General features: G+C 38.6%; 2 protein-coding genes across 4 annotated transcripts; one reads left to right on the forward strand and one right to left on the reverse strand.

Annotated features, from left to right (window-relative positions):
• The first annotated feature begins 1,207 nt into the window (after positions 1-1,207).
• On the forward strand, positions 1,208-4,837 carry LOC105136068 (probable LRR receptor-like serine/threonine-protein kinase At3g47570). 3 transcript variants are annotated; one of them, XM_011041251.1, is made up of 4 exons: positions 1,208-3,957; positions 4,182-4,574; positions 4,675-4,724; positions 4,761-4,787. In XM_011041251.1, the coding sequence occupies exons 1-3, from the start codon at positions 1,284-1,286 to the stop codon at positions 4,680-4,682; spliced, it is 3,075 nt and encodes a 1,024-aa protein (XP_011039553.1). In that variant the 5' UTR covers positions 1,208-1,283; the 3' UTR covers positions 4,683-4,724; positions 4,761-4,787. The 3 variants fall into 3 exon arrangements, with proteins under 3 accessions (XP_011039553.1, XP_011039551.1, XP_011039554.1); XM_011041249.1 differs by having other exon boundaries at positions 4,675-4,837; XM_011041252.1 differs by lacking the exon at positions 4,761-4,787 and having other exon boundaries at positions 4,182-4,550; positions 4,675-4,720.
• Positions 4,838-4,939: 102 nt separating this feature from the next.
• LOC105136069 (uncharacterized) lies at positions 4,940-14,968 on the reverse strand. The gene is made up of 7 exons (XM_011041253.1): positions 14,882-14,968; positions 14,458-14,531; positions 10,478-13,535; positions 7,156-9,700; positions 5,927-6,381; positions 5,541-5,657; positions 4,940-5,404 (listed from the first exon to the last, which is right to left on the reverse strand). Exons 1-7 carry the CDS (start codon positions 14,945-14,947, stop codon positions 5,264-5,266), a joined length of 6,456 nt encoding a protein of 2,151 aa, XP_011039555.1. The 5' UTR covers positions 14,948-14,968; the 3' UTR covers positions 4,940-5,263.
• Positions 14,969-16,352: the final 1,384 nt, after the last annotated feature.

Below are 16,352 nucleotides of genomic sequence, written 5' to 3' on the forward strand. Positions count from 1 at the left end.
TAAAACTAAATTCTCAATTAATTCAATATTTTAAAAAAATAAAAAAGATAATTTTGAAAAAAATACAAAAAAAAATAAAAAAAGAAGACAATCTTGGAAAAAAAGAAAAAAACATGTAAAACCCAAAAAAAAGGAAAAAAAAAAGGAAAATTACAATATTTTCTCCACATATTTTAGAATATTTATTTAATAGTGTTTTTTAAAAATATTTCTGGCTTAAAAAAGCTTTGATGTTTTTTTCATTACTTTCTAGTGGTTTAGATATATTTATATTAAAAAATTTTAAAAAAATTATTTTAAAGTATTTTCTAATAATTTTTTTTTTTTAAAAAAATTACCATATAATCTATTTAAGGGTGTTGCCTTTGCAATCCAAAGACTCCGTTGTTATACAATGTCTGGAGGACTGAGGTTTACCAAAAAAATTGAGAAGCTAGGAAAGAAGTTGGTCAACAGGCTCAAGAATGACGGTGGACCATTCATAGCTCTTCATTTGATGTGCTTTTTCTATATGTGTGTGTGGGTGACATGATCAAAATGTGTTCACTTTGCTAAATTTTACTAACCAGGCAGTACCAATTCCAGATACGAAAAAAGACATCCTTGCTTTCACTGGTTTCAGTCCACAGGAAATATATGGAGGAAAAGCAAACTCTTGACAGACGAAAAAGATGCCAATTTCTTCGATAATCAAAAGAAGAAGAAAAAAGAAAGAAAGAAAGAAGAAGAAGAAACGAATACAGCTTATAGCACCGAGATAGTTATTTTCCTGACTCCCTGGTTGACGAGCACAAACATTAGAAGCTTTGACAATGGGTCCTCCCTGGAAATATTTCAGGGTTTTCGGAAAAACAAGGTGCTGTTCAATGCTACAGGCCATTTTAGTGATTTTATCGTCGATGAAAGTGGAAATTTGAAAATACAACATGTTTATTGATCAGTGATTATCAAATGATATATTATCTGATGAAATGCTTTGCTGTGTTTGCAGTGATGTCCAGAGAGGTTTCCTTCTCAATATTCTACGGTTTTTCTTGAAAATATTTTTTCTTTAAAAATATATTAAGATATCTTTTCAGATGTTGTTTTAATTTTCAAACATTAGATTAAAATTATTAAAAAACATGAAAAAGAATATTAGATTAAATTATTTAAAAAAAAATACTTTTAAAGAACTTCTAAAAGAAAAAAAATCAATTAATGCGGCTCAGAAATGCTAAGTTCTAACCAAAGATGTGTATATATTTTCAATGCTTAAATTAAGCTCTGAGAAAACGTAGAAGATGGAGTTATCAGGCATGAGTTCTTGCATATTCTGCCCACTTCTCTTACTAATAATTCAACTCTCATTTTCCTTTTCATTACATGAAGGAAATGAGACAGATAGACTTTCTTTGCTAGCTTTCAAGGCTCAAATTACCGATCCTCTTGATGCACTGAGCTCATGGAATGTATCCACACACTTCTGCAAGTGGTCAGGTGTCATATGTGGACATCGACATCAGAGAATCGTAGAGCTCAACCTGCAGTCTTCCCAACTGATGGGCAACCTGTCTCCCCATATTGGCAACTTGAGTTTTCTCAGGGTACTAAACCTGGAAGGCAACTACTTCAGTCGTAATATTCCTCAAGAACTAGGCCGGTTGTTCCGACTACAGAGGTTGGTGCTCGGAAACAACACATTCAGCGGTGAAATTCCTGTCAACATTTCAAGTTGCTCGAATCTTCTTTTCCTTCATCTAGGGAGCAATAATCTTACAGGTAAAATTCCTGCACAGCTGGGATCGTTATCAAAGCTGGGGGCATTTGTTCTCCAAGGTAACAATCTAGTTGGTGATATACCATCTTCTTTTGGAAACCTGTCCTCCGTTCAGAACTTCTTCTGGACGAAAAATTATTTGCGAGGAGGTATTCCAGACAGTCTTGGAAATTTGAAAAGATTAAAATACTTTGCGGTTGCTGAAAATGATCTCAGTGGCACGATCCCTTCCTCCATATGCAATATCTCTTCTCTTGCCTATGTCTCTCTAGGACAGAACCAACTTCATGGGAGTCTTCCTCCTGATTTAGGCCTCCATCTGCCAAATCTCGCATACCTTGTCATCAACTTCAACCATTTGAACGGACCAATTCCAGCAACGCTCTCCAATGCCTCGAAAATTTTTCTTGTTGACCTTTCATATAACAACTTAACTGGGAAAATACCCGATTTATCAAGCTTGCCTGATCTACAGAAGCTGTTAGTTCACCACAATGATCTCGGAAACGGTGAGGAAGATGACTTGAGTTTTCTCTATACCTTGGCGAACAGCACCAATTTGGAATCATTGGGAATAAATGATAACAATTTCGGAGGAGTGCTGCCCGAAATAGTGAGTAACTTCTCAGCAAATCTCAAGGGAATAACATTTGGAAGGAATCAAATACATGGAAGCATTCCAACTGAGATTGGAAACCTCATTAGCCTGGATACTTTGAGTTTGGAGACAAATCAATTGCATGGCATTATACCAAGTTCTATTGGTAAATTACAAAATTTAGTTGATCTCTATCTTAATGAAAACAAAATCTCAGGAAGTATTCCATCTTCATTGGGAAATATTACCTCGTTGGTCGAAGTTAGTTTCGCACAAAACAATTTACAAGGATCTATCCCGGCAAGTCTTGGAAATTGGAACAAGTTGTTGCTCTTGGATCTCTCTCAAAACAATCTGAGCGGTCCCATACCAAAAGAAGTACTTGGTATTTCATCCTTGTCAGTGTTGTTATACCTACATGATAATCAGTTGACAGGATCCCTTCCATCGGAAGTGGATCAGTTGGTGAATCTTGGATTTCTGAGGGTTTCCAAAAACAGGTTATCGGGTGAAATTCCAAAAAGTCTTGACAGTTGTAAGAGTTTAGAAGGTTTGGATTTGGGGGGTAACTTTTTTGAAGGGCCTGTTCCTGATTTGAGCTCTTTGCGAGCACTTCAAATGCTTCTTCTCTCGTACAACAACTTGAGTGGCCAGATTCCCCAGTTCTTGAAAGACTTAAAATTGCTGGAGACTTTGGATTTGTCATATAATGACTTTGAAGGTGAGGTGCCCGAACAAGGAGTCTTTGAGAATAAAAGTAGGATTTCCATTCAGGGAAACAAGAAGCTCTGTGGAGGAATACCGCAGCTTGATCTGCCCAAATGCACATCTAACGAACCAGCAAGGCCAAAATCTCATACCAAGCTGATATTGATCATTGCAATTCCTTGTGGCTTTCTTGGTATAGTCTTGATGACCTCTTTCCTGCTTTTCTACTCGAGAAGAACGAAAGATGAGCCTGCTTCTGGCCCTTCATGGGAGAGCTCATTTCAGAGACTAACCTACCAAGACCTCCTGCAAGCAACTGATGGGTTCTCCTCGTCCAATTTAGTTGGTGCAGGTGCTTTTGGGTCAGTGTACAGAGGAACTCTCACATCAGATGGAGCAGTTGTTGCAGTGAAAGTATTGAACCTTCTACGTAAAGGAGCTTCCAAAAGTTTTATGGCAGAATGTGCAGCGTTGATAAACATCAGGCACCGAAATCTTGTCAAGGTAATAACTGCTTGTTCCAGTAATGATTTTCAAGGAAATGACTTCAAAGCTCTAGTTTACGAGTTCATGGTCAATGGGAGTCTAGAAGAATGGCTGCATCCAGTCCATATATCTGATGTCACACCCGAGACAAGAAATTTGGATCTCGTTCAGAGATTGAACATTGCAATTGATGTGGCTAGTGCGCTTGACTATCTGCACAACCACTGCCAAGTTCCTGTTGTTCACTGCGATCTGAAGCCCAGCAATGTTCTCCTTGGTGATGACATGACTGCTTGTGTTGGAGACTTCGGATTAGCAAGGTTCCTTCCAGAAGCCTCCAATCAATTACCTGCAGATGAGAGCAGTTCTGTCGGCTTAAAAGGCACAATCGGTTATGCAGCCCCAGGTAACATCAGAAAACTTCCCTGTTGATCATGGTTATCCCTACAAAAGAAATGCACATTTTGGTATCCTAAAATATTTTTGGAAAGCTGTAAAACTACTGTCCTTCATATTCCCATCTGCTGATGAATTTTGAATAGCAAGATTGACCAGCTATGTCGTTAATGTTATGCAACAGCCTCAAGGTCATGAACAACGTAATTTCTAACCTTTGTATATGAATCACAGAGTACGGTATGGGAAGTGAAGTGTCAACTTACGGAGATGTGTACAGCTATGGCATCCTGCTGCTGGAGATGTTTACAGGAAGAAGACCGACAGAGGGCATGTTTAAAGACGGGCACAACCTTCACAATTACGCTAAAATGGTGCTGCCTGACAACGTGTTGGAGTTTGTGGATCCAACACTGAGAGAACACGAGGAAATGAACCATATTGATGATCGTCACAAAGTTATGGAATCTATGGTTTCAATTATCAGGGCAGGACTTGCTTGTTCTGCAGAATTGCCAGGAGAGAGGATGGGCATTGCCAACGTTGTGGTTGAATTGCATCGAATCAGGGAAATGCTTCTTGGAATCAAGACGAGAGAAAGAGGTGAAATCATTCCCTCATCCATAGGTAGAGACCAGTTGTTGACATTTAGAAGAAAGATTGTCAATGATAATGATTATCCATTAATTGCCTTTTAAGTTTACTAATGATCTGTTGTGTGATGCAGATTCCTGAGGTGATCACAGTGGCAACAAAGACTTTACATGGTTTTTGAGCTGTCTGTAAGCATCTCTCTCTTTTTGTGTGTGTGTGTGTGCTGCTCTGGAATTAAACATATGTGTATTAGAAGTGAAAACTTGTAATCACATATACATATATATATTGATATACAGGAAACATATACAATAAACATAGATTTCCGGAAGAAGACAATAAAGCATTTGCTATTTCTTTCATAATGATCGAACACCAACATAGCTCAAATATGTTCATATCCGAAACCAGAACAGTTATTATTATTATTATTATTATTTTCATCTCGGGTGGACAAGCACGTTACTATGGGTAACAAAAATTACAATGAAAACTGTGTGTTTGTTCTTGTGGTTCAGCCCAGAAATATCATAGGAAACTCGGATTACAAAAGAATACACGTTTGAAAAAATTGCTATCTTACGGCTTTTGGCAAACAACTACAAAAATCAGGTTCTCTGGCAAACTATATACACTGGAACGGGTATAAGTAACCGAATTGATCATATTTTCTCCCTAAAATCTCAATTTGTGCTGAATGATTGTCTCGTCTTTAACATCTGTTACTTGTTAGGCCACTGGAATTCAATTTCCAAATTCCTCGAGGGTCCACTTTTGCTTTCTGGCATCAGAGTGTATTCCCCAGCTACTGCTCCTAGCATTACAACCCGATCGATCTGGATTGTTACTTTTCCGAAAGAACTCTGTTGTTGGATCAAAAGGTACAGTTTAATGACAATGTAAAGAAAAAATCTCTGATAAAATGTGGATAAACATCAAAACAACCTTTTTTTGATTTGTTTTCTCACGGGAAAAAAAAAAATCAATTCCATTAATTACCTTCCCCATTTTGCTCTTATTTTTGCAAGAGATATGAAGCTTTTGGCCTTTTGGAGGACTCTCAAAGGACCATGAAAAGCTCTCATCAAACTCCGGATTAGGACCAGTTGATACAACCTGAAAAGTTCACAAATATTTTTCAATTTGAGAGGTTGAAATAGCAATTTCTAGGGGAAAAAAGTAGGGAAAGCAATGGCGAGAGGAAATTCTCTTTTGAACAGGAGCAATGGTGAGTTGAACATCAAAAGATGGCTACAATAGATGAATTGGATAATCTGTTGATATAAATTACCCTTTATTTATTTTATTTTTCCTTAAAAATAAATGATAATTGGAGATATAAACATCACAAAAAATAAACAAGATGATGTATAGATGCATATTACCTTTGTTTGCCTGGGTGGTGTATTTCCAAGGGTAAGCTTGCAATAAACACTTGGGTTCCCCACCGACTGCTTCATATTGTTTCCACGCTTGATAATAACCACCAATGTCCCTGGCAAACACTGCAGCAGAAATTCAGCCTTCTCCTGAAATCGAGGTGGGCCAGACTGAATCAAGTATTGCAACAAGGGGATTGCATCTGCAGCAGCAATAGATTGAGCTCTTGAAACTTCAGCTGGGCATGCTGACCAAGCTTGCCTAAGAAGAAACAGTGCATCCAAGGCGGCTTCTTGAGATGCTTCTGATCCTGTCTTGAGAGATGTGACCAAATGGGGTATACTGAGCGTTGCAGGCTCGGTGGCTCTCAACCTTGGGAAGTTGCTAAAAAGGGCATTTAGAGATTTGAGATACTCCTCATTAACAGTCCCAGCGGCCCATAAATCCTTTTCGATAGCAGCTGCACAACCAAACAGAATGTTAAGCTGAGCGTGAAAGAAAACTGAAAAAACACCCTGGCAGAAAACTCATAGCATTTTAATAGGAAAGTACAATACACCTAATCCTGAAGTCAATAATTAAACTAATTTCCAAATACTGATGAACCTAGCCACTGGCCAGGGTTGCTCCACTGCTCAACTGTCTATCATGTCTTTCAAGAAAAGAGTAATGAAAGGCCATGTAGCTTGAATAAAGAAATGGACAACGAAAAATTTTCACCAACGCACAAAGGCTACTGTTCATCCCCTCTATTTCAATATGGCTTCAAGTAATAATCAGAATATTACTATTATTTTGCCCAATGGTATAGAGAATAGTAAGCAGTTTCACACTCTGATTCAACTTTACATGTGATCCATCATCTGTTAAGAGTTTGAGAAGTTAGCTCACATTTAGATGTCTGCTCTACTTCAACATGAGTTAAAATCTGAACTAGCAAGCAACTCATTCGGTCCAATTAGATCCCATACCATTTCTATCCAAATCTGCCTCTTCTTACATTTTAGTGGTAAGATTTATTTCATTTTGGTCTCCTTCAATTAACCTCTGAACTTAGCATGAAAGAAAATCATATTTCTTGGAGATATGTTTAACTAAATGTTAGAATAACATTCCAAACTACAAACCACTACCTAAAACCACAAAGAAAAATGTCATCGTAAAAAGATTAGGCGTATTCTCCTCAAATCTGCCAAGAGTAGACAAACTGTGCACTGGGAGAAGAGAACCTAACCTGTTATGGCTCTGACTGTTTCACTAGATGCATACTCTTGAATGGTGTGATTGGAGAAAAGAAGTTTAACAAACATTGCAGCCTGGACAGATGTATCTGGATCACTTGAACCGATTAGATCCAATACAACTTGAACACCACCAGCCTCTGCAACAGCTCTTTTATTGGATCGGCTATACATGACCAGGTTTTGCAAAGCACATATTGCTACTACTTTCATTTCTTCTGTAGGTTGCTCTTCAAGCACATTGACTAGAGCACGACAAGCTGACACAGCATCAGTACTTCGAGCCAGGCCCTCATTCTGGAATAGATCACCAAGTGCCAAAGTGGCCAGTAATCTTGCCTGTTGTGCTTGAGTTTGGGGATCTAAAAGGTATTGCGACAATGGCAAGATTGCAGTTTTAGTAGCTTTTGATTCTCTGATTTTCACGTTGTTAAGTAATACTTCCAGCAACCTTGCTGCTGTTTCCTCACACTGATGGCTTCTCAGAAGTTCCAAAAGAGCCTCTATGGCACCACTTTCAGCCATAGCTTCAGCACTTGTTCCATCGTCACTTTCTAACACCAAAAGAGCATTCAGTGCACCAACCACCGTGCTTTCCAAACCAGAACGGAGCAACCTTACCAAGACAGCTACAGGCACTTCCAAATAAAATTCAGAACTAAACTGTAAAATGTTAGCCAAAACAGAAGCAGCAGATTCCCACAAGGCATGAGGAAGAGAAGGATCAGCTTGCAATATAACTTTGGACAACTCACTCACACCACCCTCCTTTGCAATTTCATTTGGCCATATTAGTGCAATGCTAACAAGAGCCTTTACAGCTCTCTGCTGCAAGATGTGTATACCAGAACTGAGAACCCGTAAAAGAGGACCAATTACTTGCTGTGTCACCGGATCCTTCTGAAGATGTTCTTCCATAAGCAGATGTGACAGAAGCTCAGCAGCCAGCTGTTGCACTGCTGGCGCTTGAGAATCAAGCAATGGGATGAGTGACTCGATAGTTTGGTGAGAGGTGAGGTTATAATCTGCACGGCACTGTGGATGTTCCAGAATATTAACTAGAACCTGCAAAGCACTATGTTGTCCATCAGGCCCAAATTCTGGTCTTGTCAGCAGCAGGAAAAGGGGCCCAACAACTTTCACAGCAGACAGCCCCTTGGCAATGCTGGCATTATTGGTCAATATTCTGAGCAATTCAGCAAATGCTGCACAGAGAAAATCTGGTGCTTCATGGAAGATATCAAGTATGCTTTCAATTACTCCAGCTTTTACCATTTCCATTTTACAAGCAGGCCTGTCTTTCCCCAACTTCACAAGTGCTCTGGAGATAGCCTCATGAAGCATGTAGTTCCTACCATAGAGAAGGCCAACAAGAGGAATAACTGCTCCATGTGCAGCAACCAGTTCTGCCAGTTGCTCATCATCAACAAGCTTATCTAATGCACAGACAACTGAATACTGGGCAGGACTGAACTCAGATACAAGGAGAGATACCAGAGGCTCAACACAGCGTGCTGCAGCCATTGTAGACCTGATTTTTGTGTTTCCAAACAAAACACCACACAACTCCGCAGCATCCCCCTTCAGCCCCATTGAGCAATTTGACGAGAGGATCCGGCAAAGAACATCCACTGCATTCATTTCAACATCTGCAAATGCAAGGGCTCTAGATGGGTTTTCACTCAATAACCTAACCAATGCAGCAATAGCTGCATGCTGCTCTTTCTCTAGACCAGTATTAAGAATTTCCACCAAGGGTTGGACAGCTTGTCGGGCAGTGTCTGCATTCCTGATGTGATCAGCAGAAAACAAGCTTTCCAATGCTTTAGCAGCACTATACCTTGCAGCTCTTCCACCCAGGCGCAGGACAGCAACAAGTTGACTGACAGCACCAAAAGCAGCTTCATGTCTCCGAATCTCAGCACTATTAAATAGGATCCCTAACAGATCAGTTGCAGCTTCCTCGGTTGCATCTTGTGGACCAAGTGAAAGATACTTAGTCAGGGCCTCCAAAACCCCTGATTCAACCATAACAGTCTTATTTGGAGGACAGTCTTTTGCTAACTGATTTAGAAGTCCTAATGCTAGATAAGGTGCCCCAGGACGATCTGGAATTGGTTTGAGTAGATCAACAAGAGCAGGTATTGCTTTGCGAGATGTAGCACCAACTCTAATGTCTTCAACTCTGAATAACCTCTCAAGCGCAACTTGGTCTGGATAACATACCAAAGCAAACTCCTCGGACAATTCCAGAAGATCAGATATATCACCATCAGCACAGCCAAGTAAGGAGATGAGTCCACCTGATGCCCCAGAATTTGCAACAGAAAGAAGTGTTCCCCGACTACCATTACACACTAGACTGGCTGTTGCCTGTGCAGCAAAATATCTGTTTGCAGACTCCTCTGACTTCAACAAGTTTGCAAGTGCTGGTATAGACTTCATGGTTGCATGCGCACGTATGATGTCTCTGTCTTGAAACAGAATTGCTAGCAATAGAGCACAAATCCATATGCTGCTGTCTTCACTAAAATCACTCTGCACAGGTAAACATAGAGAAGCTATGAAGCTTAATGACAATCCAAATGTAGAACAGATTTCTCTGCTGCATAACATGTGAAAATGTGTGAAATTTTGTGTTTTCTTTGATGTAACTCATAATTCTTCTAGGAAGTAGATGAGCGAAGCCTCTTGAAGCTTAGATCGATTATAGGCTCATTCCTTAGAATAAATGAGTCAAGCTCAAGCTTATTTTGAAACCTAATGTTAATACAGCCACAACTGAATTAGATCAAGCTAAACTTGTTCAAGATTACAAGATAGCTCACCTAAGTTTATGGGGCCACATCATTTAAGGGTTTGCATATAATAAGAAAATTTTAGATCAGCCAAATAATAACTCATATAAAACAAGAAATATTACATTATCAAATCTAATCAAATTTATTTCTGATGTGAGATACACTAGTTTGATTCTTTTGAAAATTACAGATGTTCGCTTTTTTATTGAATGGTTTGTCACGATGAATCCAAGGTCAAGCTCAGCTTCTTTACTTGCTTATTTTATCAGTCTAACATGTTAAATCAAATGTAGCCTGAGGAACAAAGCTTGAACTTCATGTCTTATACTCGCCACAAGCACAGGCCAAGTTTGAACCCTACTAAAATTAGATGAAACTGATCTAAATGTATCAAAGCTTGGCTAGGCTCGTTTGCTATGTCAATCCATAGATATCAAATTTTCATTGATATTGTGAGCTTATGGCACTAGACACTGGAAAACCTTAAGTTCAAGAGGAAAAAAAGAGGTTTCACCTGACTGTACTGCAAGTAACAACTGGAGATTCTGTCAGTGAGGACTTCAACTGCTCCAGCCTCCATTATAACAATTTTACTTTTCTCATTGTGGCAGGCAAGAACCGAAAGTAGCCAAACAGCCAAGTTATAATCATAAATAACTGCTGTTCCTTTATGGGATTCACCACTCTCACCTTCTTTAGCATGTCTGTATATGCTAATGACCTCCCTGTCATCATCAACCAGGTTTCCTGAAGGAGAAGTGTCGGCTGAACGAAGCATTGTGACAAGTGATTGAATAAGGTGATTACATGAATTTGATTGGTTAAGATCTTCCACCACCCTCTGGTGACTAACTTTTGCAGCACAAATAAGAAGTGCAGCTCCCCCAATTTTGACCTTTGGGCTTGTGGAATCAATCACCCTTCTAGCCACAGATGGTATACATCCAGAGGCACTAGCAACTGCATTTCCTAAAACAAAAGGCTGATCTCGGCAAAGTCGTGACAATATTTCGATAGCCTTGTCCTGCAACAAGGGTGTTGCATCTGCAATCGACGAAACTATTGGGGATATGTGGTTTGGAAATTCAGCTAAAACTGCCCATGCTGGTTTGATGTGTCCGCTAGCCCCTTCTGACCTTGACAAAATAGCAAGTGCAGCCAGAGCCTCTGATGTGGCAGCAGATATGCCACTAGCAGATTCTAGAAAAGAAACTAATGCGAGTACTGTTCCAGCATGATTGACACAATCAGTTACAGAATTATCAATTCTACGAGAATGAAGGAGACGAGCGATCGCTGCTGCTGCATGGGTCTTTCCAGAAATTGTGCCTTCACGCAAAACCCTTGTTGCAGGCACAATAATTTCATTTGGAATTGCTTTTTTTGAAACTTCACCATCCAAAATAAGATTTGCAAGAGCACATGTCGCCTGTTCAGCAACTTCCAAGGTCGATGAGTTAGCTAGTACAATTAAAGGGGATAATGCATCACAAGCAACAGCAGCCACATCCCGATTCTCTTTAATTGAAAGAAATACTGAAGCAAGGCAATGAGATGACTCTGCTAAGATGTTTTCTGATTCAACATTTAGCAACTTCATCACTGACCAAAGTGTTTTAACAGCAATGCTGCTTTCACGTAAATCCTTTCTAGTTTCAAAAATTCCAGCCAAAGCAGAGGCAGACTTAGCCTGGGTCTCTTCTTTAGTAGAGCTCAGTATCTTAATCATTGTCTCAATCGCATCATTTGCAGCACTGCCCTCCCGTAGTACATCACTCAAGTGAACTACAGAAAGCATGCTTCTTAGAGCATCCAGGACATACACTTTTGATTCAGGTAGATCACTGGTTAACAATGCAGTGAGCTGACTAATAGTTGCTGTATCGGATTTATGGATCAAATGATTTAAAGTCTTTGCTGCAATTTCTTTCCCATTGAGGCTCCCATTCTTCAGTAGCCATAGCAATGCAGGAACAGCATCAGCACTTTCAACGCATGCACGTATATCTTCACTGTGATTGCATAAGTTCCTAAGGATTGTAGCAGAATCTTCCTTGGCTTTTGCAGATCCTGTCTCTAGAATTTGGACAAGGGGAGGTATACCACCAGCAGCAGTGATGGCCCACTTGCTTTCGTCGTTTTCATTAGATAGAAGGCAAAGCAATGCCACTGCACATTCCTGCTGCTGTTCTGATGAAAGCCCAAGAAGGGATATCAATAGCTGAACTCCTTCACGTCCTTGAAGCGAATGCCATAGGCTGCCTTCATTATTGCAAAGTGCAAGAAGAGCTCTTACAAGCTCATCCTGAACTTCATTGGTTTCCATTGTCATCAAACCAACAAGCAACCGTTTTCCTTCAGAATCCGTGAGTTTAACTGAAAGCATGGCATTCCCATACAAACTAGCTAATGCTTCTATGGTACGTTCCTGCACAAGATATGGTAAATGAGGATTGAACTGATTAACTAAAGTCTGCTCAATAACAACAGGATCTGATGCCCTGTTGGATTCAGCTTTGCTATCATATATCATCAAAGCTGAAGCCAAAGCTCCTAAAGTATCAGCAGTCTGGGCAGGAGAAGAGCATGATTCAAGGCTTTGACCAAGGCTCGAGATAACAAATGACAAGCCACCAGAAATATTTGCCAGGGCACACATCGCATGCTCCTGCAATGCTTGGGCATACTCCCCCTGCATGAATTCTTTTGAAGGAGCTATTGTAGCATTTATCAGAGCAGGAATACCATTAGATTTAGCTATCTCTTGCCTTGCATCTTTGCACTGTGCAGATAGAGACTTAAGGGCACCTGCAGCTTCTGCTCTAACAGAGGCTTCATTGCCAGGTCCTAACAGCTTGAGCAACTGTTTAGTTGCCTCTGCAGCTAATACCTTGGAACAAATTGATTCATCTTCCATCATCATGCACGCAAGAAGAAAGCAGATGTTAGCTTGTGTGTCTGACTGTCCTGTTGTGAGCAACTTAACCAGAATATCCACTCCTCCAGCTTGTATTGTTGCAGACCAAAATCCCTCAGTGCTGCTGGAAAGGTTTTTTAATGCTCCAGTCAACAAGTTATCAACTAATTTACCTGTTTTGAGCCCATTACGAAGCAACTCCCAGAGCACAGGCACAACTCCTTCAGTTGAAAAAATTTTTGACCCAACATGATCCTTAGCACCACCCTGAGACACAGCATATATCATCTTTGCTGCTGCAATTTGACCTTCTTCGGAGCTAGACTTTAGTAGACCTAGCAACGGTGGGATGCATCCTCCAAGTAAGACCTTTACCCTTAGTTCATTCTCCTTGCAGAGAGAACCTAAGACAGAAGCAGCCTGTATCTTAAACCCCAGTGATCCGGACCGGAGAAGAGAAACAAGCACCGGAACTGCTTGAGAGTGAGATCCGACAGCACTGAAAGCATTTTCATGCGTCTCAACAAGTTCTCGCAACTGTCTCAATGCATACTCCTTCTCTTGTATAGACGAGGAGCTCCGGCGCAGCTGCTCAATGCATTGTGCAACACTTGCTAGTGTGCCATCTGGATCCTCCATGCTAACAATGCGGTCTCTGAAAATAATTTATCAAATGAGAAAATTGGGCAAACATTTTCATTGCTTTTAGGCACTATGAGAAAGTTCCACTTAGTTGACCTCATTTTCTGGAAAAAAGTTATTACTAGTGAAAACTCGTAAAAGGAAATGCAGTTATTAAAATTTTCAGTAGAGAGAACCAGCACAAAAATATAAAATGGGATATTTCAAATTGAAAGCACTAGAAAAGTAAAACATGGACAGAAACAGAAATCTGGAACATGATGACAAGAAATACAAAATGCTGAACAATAATTTAAAAACAAATATAGCATCAGTAACAGAATTCATTCTTATAGGACTGTGGTTTGCTCTTAATGGCACAAGGCTCTATTCCAGTTCATTACATCTGGTAATTGCAAAGGAACTTTCGTTTACTTCTGAATTAGAAAAAAGTATCTTGAAATCAGAACTTATTAGATGCATTCCTATAAAAGAAAATTTCTACCAACATTATGTCATTTTTCTGATTCGAAGTAAGTGTGTCCAAAATCAATCTAGAAATAGTGGAAACAGGACTAGAATTGTATAACTCAACAAAGTGAAAATCAATTCAGAAACTAAAAGCTTGAAGGTTATTGATTTATGGTTTCTAGAGGTCACATTCATTTGATGCAGAGCATGTGCATTGAACCACAAAAGGTAGATGCAAACAACAAGTGGACCCTCAGTTCCTTTTAAGACATTTTGGAAACACATACACTCAAATCTCTGATCAACACAAAAGTATTAGCATCGGTATGGAGCATTTCACACCTATAGTGCTACTCAATATTACAAAAAAATTAATCACCAAAGGATAGCACATGACCATGGTAGATTTAAAAGCATTGGCAAAAGCAAAGTAAGCACAACAGGATATCGACCTCATCAGTCACATAAATAAATTCTCAACTCACCTCACACCCATCTTCATAACTGAACGGGGAGTTAGAGGCTCTGAATCTTGAATTTTTAGATTGCCATTTTTTTCCTGCATTCATGAAACAAAAGAGTGTCATTTAATATTTAAACAAACATAAACTAAATGAAACCATCACTCAGGAATTAAATATTAATAGTTGAAAGTTATAGTATTGCAAATTTGCAATACACATAAAAAAATTCTAAAAAAATAAAACGAAAACCGGAAACGCCAATTGATTTAAAAACCAAATGCATCTATATATATATATATATATATATTGAGAGAGAGAGGGAGGGGTAGAATGGATGAGATCCAGCGCCTCCAACACTAAATTAAATCCAAAAATAAATGAAATTCCATTTTTTTTCTTGAAACTGTTATCCGAATCCAATACAGTGAATAATGAATGGACCCACCAGATCAGTAGTGGCAAGGCTGCTGCCATTGGTAGCAGATAACCTCCAAGCGAGTGTAGCCGCCATCTTCTACTTTTTTTCCCCTTAAAAGAATCAGTTTGTCTCCAGATCTACCTTATTTTACACAATCAAGACATCAAACTCTCCTGTAAGGTATCAATCAGATCAAGTCAGTCAGCGTAACTAATGCTGCTAATTATAAAAATAAAAAAACGAACTGATTTTAATTTTTAATTGTAATTAATAAGAATGTGACAACATGACCGAGTTCGGTTGCTTCATTGACTTGAATTCATTTCATTTCAATTCAATTCTAACAGCAGATCAATAAACTCCAATTTCAACTCAAACTCCAAAAAAAAAATAATAAAAAAATAAACTCCAATTTCAACTCAAAAAACGTCGTCGTTTTTTACAAAATGACTCGAAATTCTGAACTGAACTCAAATGGACAGGACAGACATTCCTTCTTTCTTTTCTTTTATAACAGAAGGGATTTCAATGAAAATGAAGTAACAATAATAAAAAAAGCAGCACATCCAGTCTCTTTAACAATTTTGCAAAGAAACGACAAGAAAACGTCATCGATGAAGAGAAAGAGTGATAAAAATGTAGCTCGCAACAAAGAAAGAACTCAATCAGTCGATCACTCGTGAGTAATGACTCACCTCTAAGGGGAGAGAGAGATGAGGACGAGGAGCATCTAAAGATATCGTAGAAGAGAAGGGAAGACAATAAAAAGGCACCTCACTTCATTTCATTTTGATTGGGAAAGACAGAGAGAGAAGAATGAAGTATTTTCAGTCAGACTTCTTTAGAGAAAAATAAATAATTGTATGTTCTTTTATTATTATTATTCTTTATTCAGTTTTTACAGAAAGAGCGTATAAGGTTTGCAGTTGGCTTTCTCTCTGCATGTGTGGTTTTAGAGGTTGAGAGTGAATGAGCACCGACAGCTTCAAGCTTACCTGGACTTTCACTGTTTGTCTTTGCGGCTTGGCTTGGCTTTGCCTCAGCTTGGATTTTTGGCTAACGTTAATGAAAGTTGACTGGAAGGGGAGGCATCTCAGGGCATATGCTAAATGGAAAGCCAAAAATATATTACTTTGGCTTCTCGCTGCTTACAAATAATAAAACAAAACGTGAAAATATTATTTTTATATATCTTGTACAAATGTTAGATTCTTGTAGAAAAATATTTATTTAAATAATTTTTTTAATTTTTTTAAAAATCCATATTTGTTTTATTTTTTAGGAAGATTATCATGTTTTCATAATATATATTATGAATTTAGCAGGTTCATTCAATTTAATTTAAGTTGTTTTTTGTTATTTTTAATTAATTTTTTTAATTTTATCATTTAATATTAAATTAATTAAAAATTATTTATATTATTTTAAAACCTATCTAGTCATTTGGATCATTTTAAATTACTAAAGTAGTTGTGTATCAAATATATTAAAATATAAT

This window comes from Populus euphratica, unplaced genomic scaffold (assembly GCF_000495115.2).
Source record: "Populus euphratica unplaced genomic scaffold, PopEup_1.0 scaffold156.1, whole genome shotgun sequence".
NCBI lineage: Eukaryota > Viridiplantae > Streptophyta > Magnoliopsida > Malpighiales > Salicaceae > Populus > Populus euphratica.

Coding starts and splice junctions, on each gene's coding strand:
- LOC105136069 (XM_011041253.1), bottom strand. CDS start 14,947: ATGGCGGCTACACTCGCTTGGAGGTTATCTGCTACCAATGGCAGCAGC. Junction 14,532..14,881: donor GCCTTGCCACTACTGATCTG/GTGGGTCCATTC, acceptor TCATGAATGCAG/GAAAAAAATGGCAATCTAAA. Junction 6,382..7,155: donor AACAGTCAGAGCCATAACAG/GTTAGGTTCTCT, acceptor TTGGTTGTGCAG/CTGCTATCGAAAAGGATTTA.
- LOC105136068 (XM_011041249.1), top strand. CDS start 1,284: ATGGAGTTATCAGGCATGAGTTCTTGCATATTCTGCCCACTTCTCTTA. Junction 3,958..4,181: donor AATCGGTTATGCAGCCCCAG/GTAACATCAGAA, acceptor TATGAATCACAG/AGTACGGTATGGGAAGTGAA.